This window comes from Poecilia latipinna, unplaced genomic scaffold (assembly GCF_001443285.1).
Source record: "Poecilia latipinna isolate Pla-1442-1.1 unplaced genomic scaffold, P_latipinna-1.0 Scaffold285, whole genome shotgun sequence".
NCBI lineage: Eukaryota > Metazoa > Chordata > Actinopteri > Cyprinodontiformes > Poeciliidae > Poecilia > Poecilia latipinna.
In genome coordinates this window covers 355,397-380,094 of record NW_015112901.1, presented here as the reverse complement: position 1 = coordinate 380,094, position 24,698 = coordinate 355,397, and the positions used below count along the sequence as shown (strand labels likewise).

Here is a 24,698-nt window from a genome sequence, read left to right as displayed (position 1 = left end):
GCATCTGTCGATATAAGAACTAAATTATCTGCACAGAGCTGCATTAGGGATTCATGGAGAGGCTCTGAAGTAGGGATAGATCAAATAACTCAGTCACAAAAAGGTTATCTGTGTATCACTGCTGCACAACATACTAATATTATACCCTGCTTCATTTTGTGATGAAATGTTGCTACGTTTCTGTTGTGAAGTCGCTCATCACTGATTCAGCATCTCAACAAAAAGCACTTTCTCCCTCCCAGCCCCTGAGGACCATACTGACTGTATGTACAAAACAATTTCCAGACATAGCCCTGCAAGATTTGAAAAGATGTCTGGTTATGAACAGGAGGCAGGGCTTTTCTCTGTTTTATCTTCCAAGGCGATTCACTATTGAGTCATACCAACATCTAGAATCATTAAAGGAGAAACACCTGTTGCTCCAAAGTGATAGTTTCCCAGGTTTGGGCTTTTGGGAAAGTGACTCCTTTCAAAGGAAGATTTGGGAAATCCCCATTCAAGCAGAGACCACTGAGGGTTAGAAAATGTGATTTCATTGTGGTTCCTGCAGTTCTTCTGCAGTGATAAACCAATGAGGGTCTAGAGACTCTTTAGAAAGAGGACCTCTTCCAGCACGTGACTGTGAATAAATATGTGGCTGTTAATTTATGATTGTTTTCATGCAACCCATTTATCTTGTTGCTAGGATAGGCCACTATGCACACAGGTTCATAAATCAGATGTGGAACAAAGTCCTATGGTAATTTTTGTGCCCAGATCTACACCACTTTGTGACAAAATGTGGGCCAACAATGAGGGAGTGCCTCTCACGAATACACTCACCCCTACAAGACAGAAAGTGCTTTCTCTGATGATACGCCCGTGACGTAAAGGGTTGCAACCAGCTATGGTGAGTAAAGTCAAGTCTAAAAAAAAATAATAGATGGAGAAGTGGATTGGATCCCATTCAATGGAAACCACGAATAAAACAAAACAAACAAACAAAAAAAAAAACAAGCAGTGAAAACAATTTATGAATGAACAGGATATGATTGGCTGAATGTATACTGACAGAACCACAACCACTTGCGAAAAGAGGATCAAACACAAGAAGGTCCAGTTTGCAATGTTTTTGCTGTAGCTGGTAATGAGATAGCTCTGAATGTAGACATTTATTCGTGGAGTGAGAGACTGCACACACAAAGCAAGCAGTCAGTGAAAACCAAGCTGGAGACTTATAATAATTCAGAACTCAAGCATTTTTCTCCAAACTGAATGTTAAAAGGATCAACTCAACCTTGACCCTGCAGGCTGCCCTCTGAGTGCACCACATTTAGACCTAAAGATGTGTGTTTTTTCAGAAAAGGAGACACGAGTACACACGGCCGGCTCTTTCCTTCATTAGGCTGAGTGTTTATGAAATGACCAATATGGGCCCAACTCGAAACAGATGCTGCCTCAGGGGCTGAAGCTCCTGAAGGCTGATTAGGCCAGTGGGGAAAACTCATTTCTCAAGATGCCAGAGAAGAATAAACCTTCATTAGATGGATTGAAGCAGATGGCAGTACAACAACTGGCAGGTCAGCTGGGAACAGAAATGACCAAACACAGGCAAAAATAGAAACTCCAGAAACCAGTCGATAAGTTGAGAGGAGGTTTTTCTGTGGTGCTTTGGCAAAAAACAAAAAAATATATATTTTTCTTATTATTATGAGGAATGGTGTGCTATCTATCATTCATCCACCCATTTTATTCCACTTATCTGATATCAGTTAACTTTGTGTGAGAATAAATTATAAGTATTTAGAGACCAGCTTAAATCTACCAGTCCACTTATGGTTGAGAATCAGCACTTCTAATTTTGATTTGCACACTTCTTATGCTTTTATGTCTTATTTGAATGTTCAATGTTAAGTAACCTTCTGCTAAATCCTTTACAGACTCTTAGTAGTTGTAATCTGACATCCCAATCAATAGTCCACATTTTAAATAGATTGGACTGTTTTCTTTATTTGGGCTGTACGACATATCAAAACAAATCATAAAATGTTAAAAGTATTTTTTCTTTTTTCATGCATATTAGTGAAACAGTGTTAGTATTTACATACTCAACCTGTAGGACTGGACTTTGAATAAGTAGTTTGCTGTTTATTGCAGCTTCTCTGCACTTTATCATCTCTGCTGATTTCCTCCCAGTCAAAAAAAATCTGCATGTTACCTTAATTGACTTGTCTAATTTATCCTCTGGTGTGAATAAATGTGAACAGTAGTTTGTCCTGTGCTGCCCTTTAAAGGACTGGCGAATTGACAATGGTGTCCACCACATCTTACTCATCGACTGATGGAGACTCACCAACATTGGTACAGTTTTTTTTCCCCATCAGTTTCACATGAAGAAAAGCCTTCCTGCGACAACCTTCCTTGCTCTTCCTTGGCCTTTTGATTTACTTTATATGTTTTTATTTCTTTTAAGAGGCATAATTTGTTTCTTCTTTCTATGCCTGCATAAAAGTCCTTTGTCAAGCACAATTTATTTGAAAGGTGTTTCTCCACTGTCTGATTATATGTGTGCAGACAAGCAAAAACTGTGGAAACCCTATTAAATATTCGGCTTCATTCTAAGAAATGTTCACGCAACATGTTAAGTCTAGAAATTATTTTACGTGAAATTAGAGAAAATGATGACGATAATCACAGATAAAGCTTTGACGTCACTGCCAGAAGACAGGACGACAACACATCCAGAAATTAGCTCTTTGTTTTCAGAAACAGCCTTGCTAAAGTCAGAAAGTCACTCTGTAACTCCGCTCTCTTGACGTTCAGCACTCCGACGCTCTGAGGTCAACAGCGACGGAGGATAGTGATTCCCTGTTCTTATGATCATCAGTCCTGAGGAACTAGGAGCCATGGCCGGCACTCGCTCCGCTTACATTAGACTTCCTCTCTTGCTCTCTTTCAGCTAATGGAGGTTGCTCTGAGCTAACCTCTTTCAGCTGCCAACTCCCACTCTGCAGTTGCGTCTCTCATCACTCAGGCAGCAGTCGGAGAGAAACCCCAATATATTCTACAAGTGACAGCGAGCGGCACGCCGCTTCAGCAGAAAGCCTTTTAGCCTACCTCAGTGGAGAAGGCAGAGTTTAATCACCTGCTTCATAAACATCATGTTGTTTCTGACGCATAACAGACGGATTCTGTTTGCTAAAAACTAACAAAAGATGTTTGTGCATGCAGTGGTGCCTGCCCGTGTGTTTTATTTGGTTTCCTTCATTTCACAGTTACTTTGTGTGGGTCTAACGCATAAAATATGTATAAATAACGCCAACATTTCAGTTTATAAGTAACATCGTATGGAAAAGTGTATGAGTTCTGGATGCTTTTAACAATACAGACAGCAGAAAATGTCAGTAGACGTCAAGTTTCTCTTGTTACAGCTCATGTGACATTTTTCTGTAAAAAGCAGGTGGCTACACAACAGCTGCTGCTGCTGGACCTAAATACCCCTGTGTGCGTCACTGAGATCAGCCTGACACTTGTTGGAGGCCCCGAAGTGATGCACAAGCTGCGTTTTCACTGTAGCTTCTGTTTAACTCTCATGAAATCTTCCTGTAAAATATATTTTCTGTTGTTAAAAATGATAGGACTATAATGCTGCAAACAAATATGTAAACAGCACAATGCAGTACGAATACTAATCTCAAACAGCAGTTGATTGATTTTACGAAACATTGTGTATATTTGCTGTACAAATATATATATATATATATATATATATATATATATATATATATATATATATATATTTTTTTCACTTATCTGTCTTCACAATAAGTGAAGACATTCTTTGACATAAAGATTCATCCAAATGATTTAAAACATACAAAAAAAAAAGACCTTTGTTTTGACTGGAACACTTCAGGTAATAATTGTCAGCTTTGAAGCAATTTCCTTCTTCTTTTTCTTCGTTTATTTATCAAAATATGGCGTCGATCATCCACTCCCATCTGACCCAGGACAGTTCAGCATAACCACAACTCCTTACAAGCACAAGTAATGCCACTCCAGTTGAATTATATTGACATAAATATTTTCAAATGTGTAGCAGCAGCTTCAGCTCATGGCTGCTTAAGTGGGATAATGACATGCAGCAGACTGTATATGGGACTGACTTCCAGTGAGGCCGTACAAAAAATAGACACCATTTTGTCTATTTTTTCGCTTTTCAGACATCCTCATCTGTTATGTGTCACCGCGAGAACTATTGATGTCCTCCTATTTTTCACTGTCACCCACCGCCTGTGTGCATCCATCACTCTCATTTTCGTCATTCTCTCAATGCATCTCATTAAGGCCAGACAAAATCAGTGATATTTTATGGACAAAATTCTTCTCTTTTTGTTGTCTGGCCAAGAACAAGAAAACTATTTAGGTTTAAACGCTTCTATTCTTACTGGTTTGACCAAGTTTCCAAACACACACCTCATAGTGTGCTAAATATGTAGAGGATTTACTGTGTGCGTGCGTGCGTGCGTGTGTGCGTGCGTGTGTGTGTGTGGCATCAGATCAGAGAGGAGAGGTTGGAGCAGTGCTCCGTGGCCGTATCAGCTCGCAGCAGGCAGGTTTTTGTCACCCTGAATAATGTCTAACAGGAATAATCAGCACGACACAGAGACAGTGAGGGGGGAAAGAAAACAAGGGAGACGAAAAGGGACAACAATTAGGGTCAACAGAGAGGTAAAAGACCGCCTGTTTGTGTATTTGACTCCACTGTGAGGCGTAAATTACATATTTGTTGCTGAATCTCGATAAGGTTTTGGTAAAGACACTGCAAAGAGAGAGAAAGCGTGTCAACAGGAAAAGGGAGAAAGTTGTTTAAAGCTGGATTAGATTCTAGAACAAAATCTAAAAAGTTTCAACACTTGACAAAGCACTTTTTAAAATGAAATGACAAATATCACGTCTGTGGAAGAGTGCTTTGCAACAAGCTATGTAGGGGACAGAGCAAAACAGATTCAGTTCAATGAACTTTTGACAATTTTAACCTAAAGATGTGAGACGGAAACAAATATTGCACATCGCCCTGAATATAGTCTTCCCACATTGAATCATGGTGGTGGCATAATCCAGTGTTTCTTAAAGTTCATCTATTTGGTGAAGATCAACCAAAAAGTAGACCAATAATTTTACATTTTATTTCTATTTTACAGTTTAAAAAATCAAACTAAAGATTTGTGGTTAAAATCTGAGAAAATCACAACAGGATCAATGGTATTAACATTTCAAAATCAGTATTGTAAACACTGTTTCTATTTCATTGTACCCTTTTTCCTTGCTAATAACAAAAATAGTCTGGTGGTGCCCTACTTCTGAGCCTGACACCATTTGTAGCATAAAAGAACATTGTGAAATCAAATACTTTTGTGCATTTTTCTGAGAAATTCTGGATATTCTTTTATTAAAGATGTTCCACACTTAAAGTTCAAGCTTTTGTTGCCAATGCTGTACAACAGCTGTGCTCAGAGCAAATTCTTTGTCTGCTAAACAAAAGAATGTTAAACGGTGTAGGTGTGTGAAAGTGACCTCCTGGTCCTGGAGCTGAAATGAGGGGGCGCCTGCAGGGAAACAGGCTTTGGATTAGGAGCCTTGCTGCGGTTCCTGCTGCACCTCTTCCCTGAATACAAACACTTTCCTTTCCTCAGTATACAGACACTAGAGCAGACTGCGCGATGCGAGAAAACCCAGCAGAGCAAGTGCGAGGGGAGCAGAAGATGTTGACAGACGCAAACGCTGATTTCATGAGACAAACCATGTCGAGTCCCTGTGAGAAAGCCGTCCGTGACACGTCACCAGACACATGCTTCACACAATTTAAACACTGCGCCTCAGATCGACTGTCTGGATGATTTCAAGCAGATTATCACAACGGTAATGACATTGGCATGAGTCCATTTTTTTCTTCATGTCGGTCCAAGAAGCCATTGATTTAGCCAACACGAAAGGGAATCTTTAACAGAGACGATGTGAAATCATCAGCATCGCCAGAGTAAAATTTAAATTCGAATGTGGTGGGAAAATGTAACATCCAATAAGCCTACAGACCTCTGTTTCAGAGTTCTCATTTCCAACAAACTGGTGCTTGGTCGACCTTTAAATGTGAGAGCATCTCTGAGAGACAGGAGAAGAGGATGATGGGTAGGATGCAACCAAAAAGAGGAGGGAAATGTCTGGATGGTGTAGAGCATTGATGCAGAAAATGTGCAGAACTTTCATAGCAACAAGGAGAGATATAAATTCACAAAGCTACTGAATTTCCAAACTTTACATATATACTTTCCAAGACTCAATATGATCCTACAGTCTTTTTTTTTTTTTTTTGCATGCCTTTGTGGATGTCAAGTAAACCACGGCTGGAGCAACATACAAAACTGCTCCAACTGAGCACAACAAGTGTGTAAACAATGATGGAAAACACTTCTTGATATAAAACACGACGGAATAACGTGGAAAAAGAAGCTTATCAGAGAACAACCGCAGCATCATCCAACAAATGAATAGCGGTGAGTTCACTGGGCCATAGGAAAAACCAACCAGAATGATGGTGAAACCACACAAACACACCAACTAATGTGCTATTTCAGAAGGCACATGACAACATCGTTGTGTCCATAATTGCATTCCTTCGTCCACCGAGTCCACCCCCGCGAGCTCAGCGTGGCTGCGTAACGTTGCTCAGAACGATCCTCCTGTTGCTATCGTTTGCTTGTATTCGTTCTGTGTGAGCCACGGCCATCTATTTTGCTAGTCTTCAGCTTTTCATAGGTGCACATGTTGCGTGGGAGTAGATGCGCACATGGACATCTGCTGGCCTGGAGAGAGCTTTGAAGAAATCTAACACTTCATTAAGACTCTGGGTTTTCTTTTTTTTTCTTTTTTCACAGATTTGATCAAACAGATATCTTCATCAAAGAGACGAGGAGGTGCAAGCAGAATAAGGGTCAGTGAGAACAAATGCAGGGAAAAGTTCAGGGAGGGATTGTAACACTGGCAAGCAGGCAGATGGGAAGTTTTATGGCAAGTCAACTCAAGTATCTCAGAAGAGTAGCAATTTTATAATACAGCACACAAATCAGCCATTAACTGTTCATTAAGATCCATATTAGCTGCATAATTGTGGCTTAATAAGCTCCTATGAATGTGACCTTATGACATAATAAAGGAAAAAAATAACTTTTTTCTGGCTTAGCAACACCAACAGCACAGGTTTCATTTAAGTGTTAAAAATACCAGGATAACATTTAACTCTAATCAGAATCTGTTCCCCATTCTGTCATAAGGTGAGCAAAGTTTTGCCCATGCAGTGTCTTTTATTAAATTCACCAGTCATTGGAAATGTTCACCATTGATTCAGGGTTAGTTTGAGGTGGATAACGGCTCACGCTGTGGTTCGCTGGACTAACTCACCTTTAGAAATGTCATATTAACCTTTATAGGTTAATATGTCAATGAATGTATCTTGAAATCCTTTAGACCAGGTCATGATATGTTGCTTTTTGAGATATTGTAGCCTACTTCGACAGTCAAGAGTCAAGCTCTTAACCAGATGTGAGTCTGGACAATTAAACCAGTTAGTTTATAATTTAAACTTTCTCATATAAGACAAAGTTGGTTTTTATAGATAACTTTTATTTTGCCTTCTCTTTCATAGTCCCTTTTCTAGTTACTCACGTGACCTTAAAGTGAAGTTTGATGATCTGAAACATGGAAGTGAGTCAGAAAGGCAAAAGCAGATTAAATCAAATATTTTTCAACCTGTAGTGTGAAGCCCCACATCTTCTCTGGAGTTACTGTGGGTCTCTTGGCTTCTTCTCTGATTATGGCTCTCGTTGTCCATTGTGTCACTTGAGGTGGATTTCTTAGTCTTTGCAGATTTGCAGTTGTGTCATATCCTTCCTGTTTTCTGATGATGCATGATGAATGGTGCAACATCAGATTTTCCTATAAGGGAATATTGCTTCATAACCTCAGCCTGCTTCAACCATCTCCAAAACCTCTGATGTGTTCTTTGGTCTTCATGGAGCCGTTTGTCTATAAACAACCTTCTAAAACATTCACACAAATTATACACAAGTGGACTCTCAATGCAGTTTGTTGCAATGGATTTTTTTTTGTTTTTTTTTTGTTTAGGGGTGTCAGAAGGAAGGGGGTCGGCTCGACTTTCAGATTGTTAGAAGCCTTGCCACGTTTCCTTTTCACTTGACAAGCATCTAAAGAAATGACAGATGACACAGAACTTCTTGCGCAATAAAAGTACATAAGTGTATTTTTATTCATGAAACCCGTTTCTGAAGCCGGTAACCGTGTGAGCGTGTCTCAGTGGGAGCGTCAGTGACAACAGTGGATGTGACAGCTCCATCGGTGCCAAGCAGGACACGATGACCTCTCCACAGTCACAGGCCACTGAGACAAGAGTAAAACGAGCACTTTCATCTCCAGATGAAATAACAAACCAGTTTGGCGGCTCTTTGTGGTAAAGAGCAACACATTGCTCATGCTGCTGCTATTTTGTGAATATTTATTTATGTAACAGACAAAGATGATGTCATCCCTCGTCCCTCTTTCCATACAAATGTGTTTTTGGAGAACTGGGTCTTCAGCGGATTTGGAAATCAGGAGTCAAAGCGTCGCAAAGTAGAAGCAGCTTAGGGGAGTTTTCCCAATCAATCCTTGTTGTTTCATCACAGCGAATCCAGAGGCAGCTTTGATGAAGGCTTTGGGGAAAATGTTGCTAATGGCATGTTTTTTTTTTTTTGTTTTGTTTTTTGGTAGGTATGGGATCAACAGCAGCTTTGGTAGTCCCATTGGGAATAATCTAATCTTTTCTCTTTTGTAGAGTGAGCAGGCTATGCCAAACTTTATAAATAAACCACTATCAAAATCAGACACATCTCTCAACATGAGGATGTATTTATCCAATCAGAGATAATTACACTTCAATCACAACTCTAATAAGAATCAGTGGAAGCTAATAACCGGTGTAATCAAGTATTCATTTTCATTAATCAGTGATTAATTGGGCTACAGAAATACACAAACAAATCTCTAACAAACAAAAGCAGTGATTTTTATTGTACCCGAAAGATACAACGGAAGTTTTTAAGTGGTATGAAAAGAGAATTTAACATTCAAAATACTACTATAACATTATGAAAGATTTGACCGACATTCAGCAGAGAAAGGAGACTGATTTAGCCATATTTTAACTTTAATATTTATGTTAATCTGTGATAAGAATGAAAGAGGAAATGGAACCAAGGTTCAGATCGGATCCCCAAGAACAGAAATGAAAATTATTAAGAATATTAATAACATCAAACTTAACAGGTAAACATGAATTATAGATGACAATTTATCTTGTCAGTTTTTTCCAGCGTTCATGCTAAGGTCCAGAAGGACATATTTAAGGAACCTGGCAGGAAAGCAGTTCCTGAAGGTGAAAAGCAATTCTGTGGTGTTTTCCTGCATTTAAAGTGGTCTTGAAATTCAGTGTACGTATTTCCAATTGGATCTTGCAAGCAAGCTCAATTCCTGATGGCTGCAGAACCATCTGGTGATGTTATCATGGCAATAAAACATCCTCATTGCTGCTGACATCTTTAAACAATACTCAATGAACAGAAACTTGTTGTATTCCTTCCACCAAGCAGGCATTAACTCGTCCTCATTTCAATAGAGATTACATGTGTGATGAATAGGTGAAGCAGCTGAGTCAGACAGTTTTATTCAAATTAGGCCTCTTAAAAAAAAAAAAGTAGCTTGCAGTTGTGCTCTGAGATGCAAAACGCGCCCAATTAAACTGTCTTCAGGGAGAGAGAGAAACAGAGAAAAGCTCTGGCTGCACTGTAACTATCCCTGAAAGTGAAATCAGTCGAGTTGGACTAACCCGTGACACTCATTACAGCAGTGCACAGCCACTTAGGGTGTTAGTTAAAGCGTCACAGCTGTGAATCCTGCTGTCTCTTCTTCTGTTTGATTCACGTTTGTTTTTTGTTTGTTTGTTTTTTTTGTTTGATTTTTGCATGCAGAAGCGCTCTGACCTGAAGTCTTAAACCTCAAAAGGGAATATCTTAAAAGACTGCGAGATGATATCGGAAACTCATTTTCAAAGAGATCGCTGAACTAAGAGGGGGCGATAGGCTGGAAATGGGTAGATAAAGCACTGCCATAATTTTAAGATGATAAAAGAAGAAAAAGCCAAACAATGGGCAGAGAAATAAGCCAATCCAAGGGTCAGCAGTTGAAACTGAGTTTAATGAGTTTTTAATTCCTCTGAACCAGTTAACTAAAAACAAGGAGCTGAGGATGAGGAGACAGAAGATGTTTTATATCTTTATATCCACCTCTCCCCTTACTTATATTTTCTTTCCGTTTTATGCCAGCCTCGACTTTTTCGCTTTCATTTATTTCCAGTCCTCTGACCTTCACCCTTTATCTGCAGGCAGAAAGGCTTAAATATATTTCAGATACTCATAAAACCTCACTAGAGGAAGTAAGCGCAGCAATGCTTTGAACAGGCAGAACGAGAGCCTAATAATTACATTGTCAGAGAGATATTCTCTGACAAAATCCAGCTAATTGACAAATGCGCGACTGCCACTCAGCAGCACAGTTAAAGCCACTGACAGGCGAAGTGAATAACATTGATTATCTCATCACAAAGGAAGCTGTCAGGAGTTGGAATTCATTAGGCAGAACGTCAGGAATTCAGTATTCAGTAGGAAACAATGGCTAAGATGGAAAATCAAGCACAAAAAAGGTGAATATGCAGCTCAAGGCCTGCTGTTTTGACCCATCGCACATGCCGAAGGGACTTTAAATATTTTCTTTTTTTTAAAAAGAGAGAAAGATGAGGGGAGGAAGAGGAGACTGGAGGATGGCAGTGATTCTCTCTACCATCTATCTTGTTGCTGCTTTGCCATATTTGACAAATGTTTTTGCAGCTGACACACACACACACACACACACACACACACACACACTCCTTTCTGGAAACAGTATCTCTTGATGATTCACAATGCCTCACAGCAAAACTGTTGACTCGGACTCCAAAATCACCAGATCACACTGAAAGTGAGGATCTGATGAGATCACGATTCAAAACCAAGCTGTCTTCTGCCCAACCCAGAAATCCTGGCTTACACGGTGGCTGCTTCATGACCTCAACCACAGTGAGGAGACAAATCAGTGAGACACAAGTCATCATCAGTTTGTTCCGCCAAGTTTCACCACACGTTACGTCTTTGCCTTGTGATTTGTTTGTAGAGATTTTTTGGTCTCACGCCCAACAAATCAATTGGAAGTCCACCCAAAACCAGGAGCCAACTCAACTTTAGTCTCTCCGATTTGTCTGCCGCGCTCAAGAAATGTGTTGAGAGTTTGAGTAATAACTGTCTCTCTGCACCTCTGTCATTCTGCATCCCACAGGCTGGATGCATAATGTCTACATGGAAACGTATATCTTCAGTGTTGGACTGCATGATAATGAAGTTGCCTACAAATGTGTACCTACTGTCCTGAGTTGGACAGTAAGCTGTCCAACTCAGGACAATTGACGTCTTTCTTGCATCCAAATTCCTCTTACTGGGGCGACTCACTCAAAGCTGCATGGATTTGAAGCTGCTGCTCTAGTTGCACTGAATTTCTATATCAGAATTATGACTTCAGTAGTTGTTTGATTTTTATCTACCCTGGTTCTCGAAAATTCTGACCTTTGACCTTCTCAGTCTCTAACAGAAACCAACCTATGTCTGGCTATGTGAGTTTCCATGGAGCTATTAATTAAAATGTTACGCTAGGACTCATTTTAACAGGCAAAGCAGAAGACGACTGCATGACACTGCATACTTACCCTGTAGTCCATGTCTGATCTACTCCTACTCCAGCCCACAACTTAACTTTTCTTCTGAGCTCATGTCTGTGGACTCGACTCTTTATTCATCAGAAACCTTTCTCACTGAGAAGAGAAGTTTGTCGCCCATATCCCCGGATTCAGCAACTTTAAATGTTCAGTTTATATCAGCCTCATAGATTGTCCTTATTTTGAGTGTAGTTAGTGTATGAGGAGTCTGGTTGTGATCCAAATGAGAACTTCTGAACGTCTACAAGTTATGCCAGAAGAAGCAGCAGCACTGGAGCAACCACGGCCCAATCAGAGAGCTGCTTGTGCAAAAAAAAAAAAAAAAAATCAGCCAGCATCCAAGCTGAGAGACGAACATGTCCACGGAGACAGAATTTGTTCTGTCTTACTCTGGCTGCTGTCTGAAAACTGGCGCCAGTCCCCTTTCCAACTTTTTCCTTTCAGATCAAAGGGAGGCGCAAAAATTGACAATAAGTCTCAAATATATTCTCCAGTTTGCCTCCAGAAGACCTTCAAGCTCCTCACAGTGTGCATGTTTCAAGCAAGTTAAAATTTCTTTAAGCAGCTGTTTTAGTCTGGTAATGTTTCAATTTTTTGTATTGTATTTGTTATCTGCTGGGTCAGTTAAGTGTAAAATTTTATGTTGGCTTCAATAAAGTACCGAATCCTATCCTTTCATAAGTTTTAACACTAATTAATTTAAAAATGTGACTTAAGTTTTACATTAGAGCAGATAATTAGCAGTAAAGCTTGAAAAACCTGCCTACGTTTTGAGCTGGACTAAAATAAGACAACCATTTAACAAATGCAACTAAATAGTTTTATTATTCATCATGAAGCATCTCTTCATCCGACCTCCGAGTATTAATAGACTGAACACAGAAGAGTGGTCTCTCTTCTTCTCTTCTTCTTACAGCAGATTTGTTTGATTTTTTTTATTTTTTTGGGTGACAGTTAAGATTACTTTAATATTTGTTGTTTGTTTTCCCGCTAAAACTTTCTACCTTGATGTGCTGCCATGAGGAGCTTTGAGTCGCCGAGCTACTGCCAATTCTGATTTGTCCCATTTTCAGATGGAAGCATGTCTTCGCACAAAGCTGCAAATGAACTCTGAATCTGCTGCGCTGTAATGGGATTACGAACAAGAACTCAATCATCTGCAGCTACAGCTGCTCCACGTGTCAGCCGAATTAATGGACTGGAGCGTCTTAATGTGTCAACACTGAGTGCCAATCAAACTTTTCAAACTGAGACGAAAGAGAAGCAGAAAAGTCGGAGAGGGTTCTCAAAACTTTATGAATAAATTATCTTTTTTTTTTTTCTCTGCCCAGCCCTTCCCCCTCACCCCGCAACTGCAGTTGGCACAGCTTTGTATTTATTGAATCTCCTCTCTCTGGGCCGGATTCCCAATCTTATCAGGCTGAGACAGGAACAAAACCTGCCATCCTGCCCTCTCTGCATCCTGGTCCGGGTTGCCACCTCTGAGCGACCTGCCAGAGCTCATAATCCAAAACCACTCTGAGAGGCAGAAAAGTCGCCGTAAACTCCAGTGTCAAGTCGCGAAATATTGATGCGTGTAAAATATTCATGGCACGGTGTCCTACTTGCTGATTTGTTCTGTGTTTAAAGAAAGAAATGCCAATTCAAGTTGTGGATTTTACCAACTGTGTCACAGTCCTCATCTTTCTCTTTTTTTAATAATCCACTCTGGTTGTAATGCTTGGTGATGCCCATACTTTGTGAGTCAAATTGATTATCATTGGGTGCCTCAGCAATTTTAAATTAAATGCATTAAAAAAAATGTTATCAATTGTCTTTAATAGCCATGGGATGATGCTCCCAGCCTGTAATATGCACAGGATTTTATATTTTCCAGTTAAAGAACGAATACATGTCCCATAATAGAGGCTCAGGATTAAGATTTTCTGCTGACCAATCAAACAGGTTTTATTCCCAGCAGTAGGTTGTTGGAGCATGACTATATCTTTTACTCCAACGTCCATAAATTCTGACTTTTAAACAAACAAAATGATTGGAAAAAAAACCCCACTTTAAATCTACAATGGTCACATTTCATTCAAAGAATTTAAAACCCTGGATCCTTTTCACATTTTGTCATGTTTCATGTTACAAGTAACATAAATTTGCTTTTAACTGGGATTTTATATGATAAATCTACATAAAGTAGTGCATAACTTTTAAGTTAAATTCAAGACATTTATGGAGACAAGTATAACGCTCAAAAGGTTGGTTGATTTTGTTTTAGCCCTCTTTATGATACCCCAATCAAAATTCCAGTGTAAACAATTACTCAGTGGTAAATAAAGATTGCTTGTGTCTAATCTAAAGTCATTAGAAGAAGTGCATCTGTGTTGTGAAACCCTCAGAGGTTTGTTAGAGGATATTGGTGAACAAACAGAAAGCAGAAGGTTGTGGAGACATTTAAAGTAAGGTTTGTTTGTAGAACAATAACCAAAGCTGTGAACATCTCACAGGACTCTGTTCAGTCCACCATCTGAAAATTGAAAGACTGTAACTGTAAACACATGGGCAAACACTTAAAGTATCAGGCCTGACACAGAGAGCACATAGAGAGCTGCACAATCCACACCACAAGCTATGAAAGTGAATTGTTTTATTAATGTAATTAAGGGGAAAATGTCAGATCTTTGCCGCCCATTTATTTCCATAAAACAACCTCAGATTAACTGTACCAGCAAGTTTTTGCTCAAGTATATTCAAGGGGAAATGGATAAAGTTGTCCAAGCCAATTGACTTGCTGAATGTTTGAAAATGAAACTCTAAGTGTGAGAAAATTCATCTCCAAGCCACTTTTTGATCCCTTTTGACCGTCAAACACTCACAGGTTTGGACGGAGACTCTGCCTTAAGCCCGCTGAGAGCGGCTCGCATCAGCATCAACAGAAGTGATGCTTCAAAGGGCTGCAGGGTGAGAGTAAACTCCATCTTTACACTGACGTTCTACTTCATGGCCTCCTGCTCCCACTTTTATTAGGACGGCATACAAATGCCTCTCCCTCAGCAAAGAGCAAACAGTCACCGAGGAGAAACTCGCAGGAGCAAACATGAACCCGAACGGCCACAAAGACATGAGATTTACGACTGACCTTCTGCTTCTTCTGCATTTAGCGGTGAAGAATGTAAAGTATCAAAGAGACCAATTTCCAGGAGCAAATTACCCGCTTGGGTTGAGTCCTTTATGTGTTTGCTGAGTGCTGAATTTAAAGGCCATTAACATTCTGTTGGCCCGGGACGCTGAGAGATCTCCGATAGTCTCACCCTCCCAAAGTAAAGAAACGGTTGGCATTTTAGTCCTTGTGTGTCTGAGCTTCGAATTTAATCAGGACATCTGAGCAAGCTGTATGCTCCTCCATCCTGCAGCTCACTTTCTGTAATATTCAGTCGGGAGATCATATTGCATGGGCTTCGTTTGAAGTTATCCAACAGGCAGTTTTAGCGATATGAAAGCCACAATAAAAGCAGATTTAACTTTGCCAAGCGAGGATTACAGCATGTGGTATTTTAACTCTAATGCACATAAATGGGATGTAAAGTGGTATTTCAAAATCTGCAGGTAAAGCTTAAATAAAACATTTGACAAACCTTCAAGAAGTCTGAAGAACTATTTTTTTTTTTTAAAAAAGCACTTTAAATTAGAGCTGAATCACAATTAAATTGTGTCTAATGCTGTAATTGCAAAGCTCTTCATGGTAACATATTTCAAATGTTTTGTGCTCACTCTCGGTGTATTGATAATATATTTTTCCAGTTGGATATACAGTCATAGTCAATAAATTAGTATGTTATGAAAAAATTAATTTATTTCAGTATCTCAATTCACTCAGAGAAACACATTATATTTACACACAAATTGCTGTTTTCATGCCTTTGTTTTAGCTAATTATGATGATATGAAATGAAAACATGACATCTAAGATCAGGATATTACATCAGACCAATAAAAACAATATTTATAATGCATAAATGTGGCCTCACTGAAAAGCACGTTTTCTTCTGACAAAGGAGAGTCTAATACTCTCAACTCTCAGAAATATCTTCTTTTTTTTCTGAAACTGTGCGGCTCTGCTTCAAATGATTATCAGCACAGAGCAGGACAAACTTTCCATACACCCACCATAGGCATGAATACCATATTTGACCTATTAATTTGCATTTAAATGTGTTAAAAGCTGTAGGGAAATTGTTTTACAACCTATGTGTATGTTAGGCCAGATGGTCTCTAATTGTTTTATAAGCTTCGTTTAGATATAAACGTGTACAGTTACAGTGATCTGATAGAAAAGTAATGTATTGGATTTGATTGTATTCAGCGCTATCCCGAGCCAAGAACGACTAAAAACAAAAGCACAACATATCTCAGTAGCAAAATCGCAACGAAACACATTAACATTGTTTCATGACAATATGTAGTAAAGTTTCATGGGTTACAATAGCTGCTCCTGCAATCTCACTGTCTCCTTTTTATTTTACACCCGAACGTGCAGATGAGGGGAGAGGAGAGTGAAGCATGTTAAAAACGGAACAGTAACCCCTTCGCTCCACCACCTGCTTTGTTCCCTGGTAACACGTCAGAGGCAGCGGCGGGCTGTGGATCGAGGCGCGCAGCGGGGCGAAGTCAGCACTTCTTGGGGACACTGCTAGGGGACAGTGGGGCTGTCTCCTGACTCGGGACGCGCACACGGGCGGAGACGAACACACAAACATCCCGGGGAGCTTCGAGCCCTGGAGCGAGCTGCGGAGAACCTGTCAGGTACTGTAACTCCGGACTTTCACCACCTCTGCGCCCGCTTCGCCGTGCGCTCCGGGCGCTTCGCAAACAAACCCGAGGTGGAGAGGCGGGTGTCAAGCTCAGTGGTGAAGTCAAGAGACACGTGTTTGCCTGCGAAGTGGAGAAACGCGTTTCCACAGAGGCGACTGTTTGCGTGGGATCGTGTATGCATATTTAATAGAAGAGTGGGCAGCGATTATTCGGAGCGATCTGGCTCAGCAAGTGGGCAAAGTGAAGCAGGGGCGTGAGAGGACTGCTGGTGACAAGTTTTCACTTGATCAGCTGCTCATCCCACACGGTTGCGCCGCGCTCTAGAGGTCAGGCTCGGTGTTTGGCGGCAACTTTTGGCTGCAATTTCAAACCGATACGACGGGGAAAGCTTTGAATTCACATATCCTCGGATGGTTAGAGAAAATAAGCGTTTTTTGTTGGTTTGTTTGTTGTTGGTTTTTTTAGCTAAATGATTTTTATTTGTCGAGCCGGGTTGTGTGCTCCTAAGCGGTAGGAACCTCACACACAAAGCCCAGCGCGTTTTCAGTCTGCAGATGCAGCCGAGGGTCTGCTGAGCTGGAGGAGGGATCTGACTGGTGCACATTTTTTTTTTTTGGACGCATGTGAAACGGCGCAGTCCATGATGATGAAGATGATGATGCTGGCTGCAGCTCTGCAGACAATCGCGGCAGCTGAGTGAGCCGTGAGGTGCTGTCCAGGGTGCTGAAGAGTCGCCGTGTTTTCCCCTCCTCCTCCTTCTTCCCGCCGCACCCCCCACCCGTCCAGACTGCACGCGTGAACAGACGTGGATGCCGAACAGCGCAACACGGCCCGAGTAAATAAATGGGACCGCACGTCGTCCGAGCGTTTGAGAGATCATGGAGAGATTTTTCCTGCTCGTCCTCAGCGGCTGCCTCGGAGTCTCTCGAGTCACGGCGGGTAAGTTTTGTGGCTTGGGAGAGATTTTTTTTTTTTTCCTTTCTTTCTTTCTCCCAGGTGAATCTGAGCGGTGGTGATCATTTACTGCGAAATTGAACGCAGCATTCGTTACGGGGGGTTTCCATTGGCATGCGAGGTGATGCTGGCTCTCTGGTGTGTGTTGGGGTTGCAGTTGCTTCTCATTGTGTGTTTGCAACATGCTGCAGCTGGTCAGAGAAACATGGAGGAACATGTGTAGTGATGTGGAGACGGAACTGACCTGTGACACACTGCTGCTGCTGCTTCTGCTGCCTCTGTGTGTTAATGGGAATAAACCTGAGCTGTGCAGCTCATAAAATACAAAAGCACCAAGGCAAACATCGTAAATCTCTTCGACAACTAAGGCTCTTTTTGTTTCAGTTGACTACAGCGTTGGAAAAACTGCATTTTCTGGGGAATTTCCTTTGAGTTCTGGTCATCATTGATGAAAATTAGGCTTTTCCTGGCCAATGGCTCACAAATTTGGCTTAAAATTCTGACCAATTGTTCTATTTTTATTTTCTAATTTAATTGACAAAAATGTGAAAAAAGAAAGAAATGTGTTGAATGTTCAGAGGACTTTAAAACATGAGCGAGAAAAAATGAGAACCTGTAATAAAAACAGAAGAGAAAACAATGCACTACAGGTTACACAAATGAGGGACTGTGGAGTATTGCAATTACACTACATAGACAAGAGGAAAAACAAGTTGCTGTTTCTGGTTTTTTATGAAACTAAATGCCCAACAATACCACAAAGACAATAAAACGTATTGCAGGTTCTTCGAGGTGGTGCTTTTTAAATTGAAGGAATAGACAGATTGTCCATTTATTATGCATCAGGTATAAAACAAATCTCTCACAGGTGGTCTGATCTGGCTCAGTTGTTCGCACTGCTGGCTTTCAGCAAGAAGGCCTTGGTTTGAATCCCAGTCAAGGCCTTCCAGCACAGAGTTTGCATGTTCTCGGGGTGTATGTGTGAGTTCTCGGCTTTCTCTGGCTTCGACCTATGGCTCAAAAATATGGATAGTAGGTCAACTGGGGGTTGTTCTGTCACAAACTGGCAACCTGTCCAGGGTGTACCGTCCTCTGGCTCAGTGATTTTGGAAAGCATGGCCTAGATGAGGAAAAAAGTGTATTGAAACATTTCCTTTGACAGACAGGAAATGGTGGAAGTTTTCAGCATCTGACCTTCCGAATCGCCAACCAGAGCTGACTTAGCAAAAAATTAAATATCATATGTTTTATTTCAAGAAAGACTCCAGATCATTAGAAATACATGATGGGACTGCTGCTGCACGGAAACGCCGCTAACGCATCCAGTGTGCGTGCTGGGTTTACCCCCCCACCCCCCCGACATGCATCCATTAAACATCCATTTTAAAAGCCCAAACTATGCCGCACTCTGGAGCGCTCGCAGAGATGGAGAGCCTCTCTTCGCTCCTGCCGTCAGCCTGCTCCTCTGGTTCGCTCATCATCCTCCCACTTCCACACCCTCACCGCTGATGATGGATCACCAGGCTGCTGCTCTCTGATACACACAGACTTACACAGTTTATTGAGACAAATAATTTAATTGTGCCCCACCCTCCTGTCCTCATGGGGCAATGCCTGGCTTCCATGAAGGGAAACCACTTTTTGAGGCCATTTTGCAACCACGAATGTCCGTGGTATTTAATTTACAATAGCATATTATTTAGAAATACTTTGTTTTGTTGACTGTATTTTACAGATGCACCGGTACTTTAGGTAGACAAGCTTAAGAAGCTTTTAATTAAACTAAAAATCACAAGCAGCGCAAGTTGACGAGAAATAAAATGATAAAATGATGGTTATTTATTTTGTCCACCACACAAACAGGTTATATTATCTCTCCAGCACCCTGAATAAGCGGGATGGTCCTATTGCTACACATAAACAAGACGATTTTTGCTAAACTCTTTATCTGAAACCATGGGCTTTGGTCAAATTTTACTATATTTGGCTTTTTCACCGATTCATATGGGTTTGTTGTGAAACAAAGGATAAATATTGGAAAGTAAGGTGGAAGACCTGTAATGCTTTGGGATCGCTTCTTTTCCAAAGCCACTGGGTTAGCATGCACGGCACCATCAACTCTTTGAAACCAGTAAACTAAATAGTCCTTATTTAATCGTCATTAAGTTATGAACCATACAGAAGTTTACAAAAGCAAAGCAGGGCAACAGCGGCTCCATGTGAAGTGTTGCTGCCTTGTTTTCGAAGCGACGAAGGTTCGGTTCCAGTTTCCTCCCCCGCCCCGTTAACGTGCCCTGAACCTCAGGAATCTGCGGATCGGTCTATGTTCATCAGAGCTACCAAGTGAATGTGGTTAAATTAGAATAAGCTATTTTGTGTCACATTAAATTGGAGAACACGGGGTTAAAGGTTTCAACCGAAATGATTTTGCTGTGTATCTGCAAAGTGTGAAAAGTCCCCCATGTTTCAGAGCAGAGTTATGAAAAAAAAAATAAATTCTATGTGCAGCACATGTTTCAGTGGTCATGTCTGCCAAAGTCTGGGGGTTTTGTCCCGGCGCTGGGTGCTGATTCAGTGCTTTGTGGAAAGAATGTGTTCCAATTCATCTTGAATCGTTTGAATAGTTTTCTCGTCTTAATAGCTTGAAGGCTCTTAACCAAAAGCTACCCACCAGAATGTTGGATGTGATTAACATTTTATATGTTTTATGTTTTGTTTTGGGGTTTTTTGCTTCTCCTTTTCCCCAGCCGTTCAAATGTCCATCTGAGCTGTATAATTTTTTTTTTTTTTCTGCAGTTTTAGGGGAGATTTTATCCTCTTGTTGTTGCGAGAGAAATAAACAGGACAGGTGTAACAATAAACAAGTTAGGAGCAAGTATGAGAAAAAAAGCAGAATGTGGAAAAAAAAAACAGAGAACAGATTACATGAAACCATAGCTGTGCAAATTTAACAAAAGAAACTGAAAACAAAAGGAAAAGGATTCTGCAGACATTCTGAATAAAACAGAACATAAAAGAATAAGAAGATTATCTGCATTTATGTAATAAAGCCCCTAACCTTTATCTGATTTCTTTCAAACAAAAGGCACATCAAACAGCTTCTTGTTTGTTGATTCGTTTGCATGCTTTAAAGACGGGAGCTTCGAGTTTTCATGCCTTTAATGAGCATGAAGAAAATCCAGAAGTTTTTGTTGTTTGAGCTGCGGATCACTGTTTAGAGTCAAACAATGAAAACTCCTCAATAAGAGGATGTTTTAGAAAATGTCTCCCTGAGTCAGCTTCTCCTTCTGCCCCATTCAAACTGATTAATAAATAATACTTAATCATTTAAAAAGATTAATTATGCTCAGAGCGAGCACAATTAATCTAAGCAAGTATTAAACATACTTTTCATTATGCATACATTTCTGTATTAAAGTCCCACCTTCCGTCTCTCACAGTAAGCGATCGTAAAGCATGTAATTTTCATGAAAGCCTTGGAGCAGATGTGCTGTTGGAGAAATGCAAAAAAAAAAGGCAGAAAATGAGCTTATATCTAAAAGAAAAACTCCCACAAAATACTCTATTACTGTACAGTACAAACTCATACACTGTCTGTACTTTGCCATTTAGTCACACGCTCCATTTTAGACGAGGGATTGCTGCTTGGCTGACAGAAAAGGTCCGTTGTCGGCTTTAGAGGAACATTCAGGACTCCTGGTCCAATTCATCTGGAAATTATGCTTCAGTTTATCTTTATAAATGAAACCGTGCCGACCCACTAAATACTTTAAACAAATTTTAACCGTGTTGCTCTTTGGGAATGGGAGCATGTGAGGACATTATTGAGCAAATGCATAATGCCTGATCTTTTCTTAGCTTTATCCTTTCTAATTTCGCAAAGCAATTCAACTTTCCCTTTCCTCCAAAGTTTATTACAGCAAAGTAGACAGTACATATTTTATTCTCTAGCAGAAGAAATAAAATTTCAACTCTGCTTTTGCATATGAGAGGAAAGGTGTCCAAAGTTTAAACTAAATCCAAGAAAGCTATAAAAGCACCTCCAGAAAAATAGCACTGCTGCTCAAGATTACTTCGAGGAGTAGAAAGCAAGTCATTAACAAACAAATGGGTAAACACACAAAAGTTTCACACAGTTCTGATTCACATTTATGAATAGTTGACAGAAAAGCACCAAATTATGCAGCAACGTTTCTTTTCACCTTGCTTCAGAACGTTCAACTGCACAAATCTTCGCCTCGGCCAGCACTTATTTTGATCTGAAACTGCGTAAAACGCTCAAAACAGTCACAGAAGAAAAGACGTTTAAGCACAAAGAGGAAGCTGTAATTTCTACAGTATATTTGACTTCAAAAAAATATTTTCTCTCCCTCACTGCTCATTACGTTTTAATCATTTCATGACGAGTTGAGCAAGACGAAGTGGAAAACAAAGAGTAAAGCCAAGTGTTTGTATCAATCTGCTGCTGTTCTTTCCTCTGGCACCGTGTAATACTCTCCTTCATTTTGTAAAGCCCCTTTGAGCTCGCTGAGAGCTTCTGGCTTAGCAAGAAGCAGATGAAAAGAGCAATGGCCTTGTGGTTAATAGTGGTGGCTCAAACTTGCAAAAGTTATAAGATCAGGCAGCAACACAAGGAGTAGGATCAGCGGGAGGTTCGAGCACAAAGAGAATCATTTAGATTGCCATCTCTTTACATCAGAAATTGATTTTCGCGCCATATTTCTTTGATGGCGTTGTTTGTGCGATGTGTCGGGACAGATTGGCACCGTCGTTTGAACACCGAGCCCGTGGGAGAAAGAGGCGATGATGCCAGCAGACTGACGTGGCGATGGCGGCGCTCTGACGCACACCGTCGTCTGTCAAAATGTCCCAGGAGTGGGAGGGTTTGAGTTTTTTTTTTGTTTTGTTTTGTTTTGTTTTCCAAGAATGTAAATGTTTTTTTCCATCGGACCTTTAAGAAGTTAGCGGTGAATAATTTCACCATCTGTGACATGTTATTTATACACAGAGGCATGACACACCAGATCCCATGATCCTTGTCAGCAGACCAGCAGCTCTGTATAAATGTCATTTTAAATGTCTTTTGTCTGACAAGACAAACATTTCAAAAGTCTAAAAAGAGAAAGATAAAACATTGTTTATTTTTCAGCACTGATTTGTTGCAGTTCAGATCATCTTTTGTTCATAGGTCACAATTAATTTAACACACAACACAGTAATCATTTTTACATAAACAAACAATTAATTATGATCCATTTATACTTTACTTTGAGTTCATTAGAGCGTTTTGGTTCTTTTGATGCTCAGTCTGTCCTTTTCCCTCAGGGTGTATATATGACATGACAGAGGTTCACTTCTATTGTCAATGCTTCAAAATAGGAAAGACAAGAAGGCATCACATACAAATGAAGGCAAATGGCTCCAAAATGTGTGGTGTTTCCGAAACCCTAAGAGTAAAGAGTTCCTGGATAATCCATAAAGAAATCGTGAATCAAAGTTCTTCCATGGTCATGTCAGTGACCCAGAATTTCAAAGGAAACTTGACTGGGTTCTTTATTTTTAATTTTTTTTATAAGCAAGAAAACATGACTGTGCAAAGTATCAACAGCAGTGCCTAAGTATGCATGTCCCCCATAGACTGTCATTTCTATCTTTTGAGCTTTTTGCCATATGAATTCCCGCTATTGTTTGCTTTGCTGCCTGTTTTATTTAAAATAAATGTTTTAATTTGCTCCTTGGTTTTCATCTTGGCTTCGGTTAGTTGCCTGATCATCGTGTTCTTGTCCTTCAGCAGTTAACAATAATAAACATTAATTTTCTTTGATTATTTCCCGGGTTTTTCTCACACTGTGTTGGTTTTCTTGAGTTGCCTCATTTTGTGTCTCTTGGTTATGTGCTTCCACCTGAAACAGCAGCATTCTCTGTTAGTGCATGTGAAAAAGAAACAAATATTTTGTAGGCTAATATCCTCACGTGAGTCCACCAGGCGCCCTTTGTTGTTTTAAGTAAGATTGAATCTCCAGAAAATAAAAATAAAAAGTCAAACATTGGAAATTGGAAGCATAGCTTAAATGCAAGAGTGTGCAGATCCTTCTTTATTAAAAGCTGCTTTTTGTTGGTGAAATGTGTGGTGGCCCAGATGATGTGTTTTACATTTAAGTGGTCTGTTGAACAGGTGGGTCCCTAGGAGATTACCTGCTTTATTTCCCCCCGTTTCTGAAAAAGTTTCTCTATATCAGAAGTTGTGTCTAATAAAAATAGACAACTGATTCACATTTAGAAGATCAGAACAAAAAGACAAAATGCAAATGATGAGGATCCAAGAGTTCAGCTAGAGTTTCATCTCAGGGAATGTCGAAAACTTTGGATTGTAGTTATCGTGTGCAGATTTGTCACAGACATCAACATTACTACATTTAGGATTTAAAGGCATTTTAAATGACAAAATATTGATATTAATACTGTTAATATTATTAGAATTAGTTGCAAAAAAGTTTTATTTTTTTCACAGCACACTGACTGTCTCATCGACACACGTACCGGACATCTTCTGTGTACCATTAAACTTGTTTTCAACTATAAATGTCAGTCCTGAAAATGAATCCCTGCCTCTCAATGAAGCGCCAACCGTAGGAAATGTTTGGAAAAAGTCCTACAACTGATACAATATTTAATGAACTAATTCACAACTCGCCAGAGATCATGTCTATTCATTTTAAAAAGTGGCAATTAACAAATTCGATGGTTGCTCTTTAATAAATGATTAGATGGACTAATGCCAGTCTGCGTCCCAAACACCCAGCGCCAGCATTAAGGTGAACAGAGAAGAGACCTTCAGTTTGAAAAATATTATTTTGGAGCTTAAGCATATCTGCACATCTTATAATCATTAAGGCTTTTATTGCAAGGGTTTAAAGGAAGTTTTGTCTCATAATCTGGAGCTGCTTCTCAACCTGCAGGCGTAAAGTTTCTTGTCAGTATTTTATTTGTGCTGCAGTGGATAATTAGACTCTCAGATAAAATTCCTTTTAACAAGCTCAACAGGAAACCGCAC

General features: G+C 40.0%; 2 protein-coding genes across 3 annotated transcripts in view; one reads left to right on the top strand and one right to left on the bottom strand.

Moving 5' to 3' along the window:
- The window catches only part of kop (askopos), a 75,967-nt gene that overhangs the window by 22,117 nt on the left and 29,152 nt on the right, over positions 1-24,698 (bottom strand). The gene's annotated exons all lie outside the window — the stretch shown is intronic.
- fndc5a (fibronectin type III domain containing 5a) overlaps positions 16,927-24,698 on the top strand; it is a 28,245-nt gene continuing 20,473 nt past the window's right edge. The window contains exon 1 of one of the 2 annotated variants that reach the window (XM_015034039.1): positions 16,927-17,629. In XM_015034039.1, coding sequence (XP_014889525.1) covers positions 17,569-17,629 — 61 coding nt within the window. In that variant the 5' untranslated portion in view covers positions 16,927-17,568. The remainder of the gene's footprint in view (positions 17,630-24,698) is intronic. The other variant, XR_001425162.1, reaches the window with a different exon arrangement.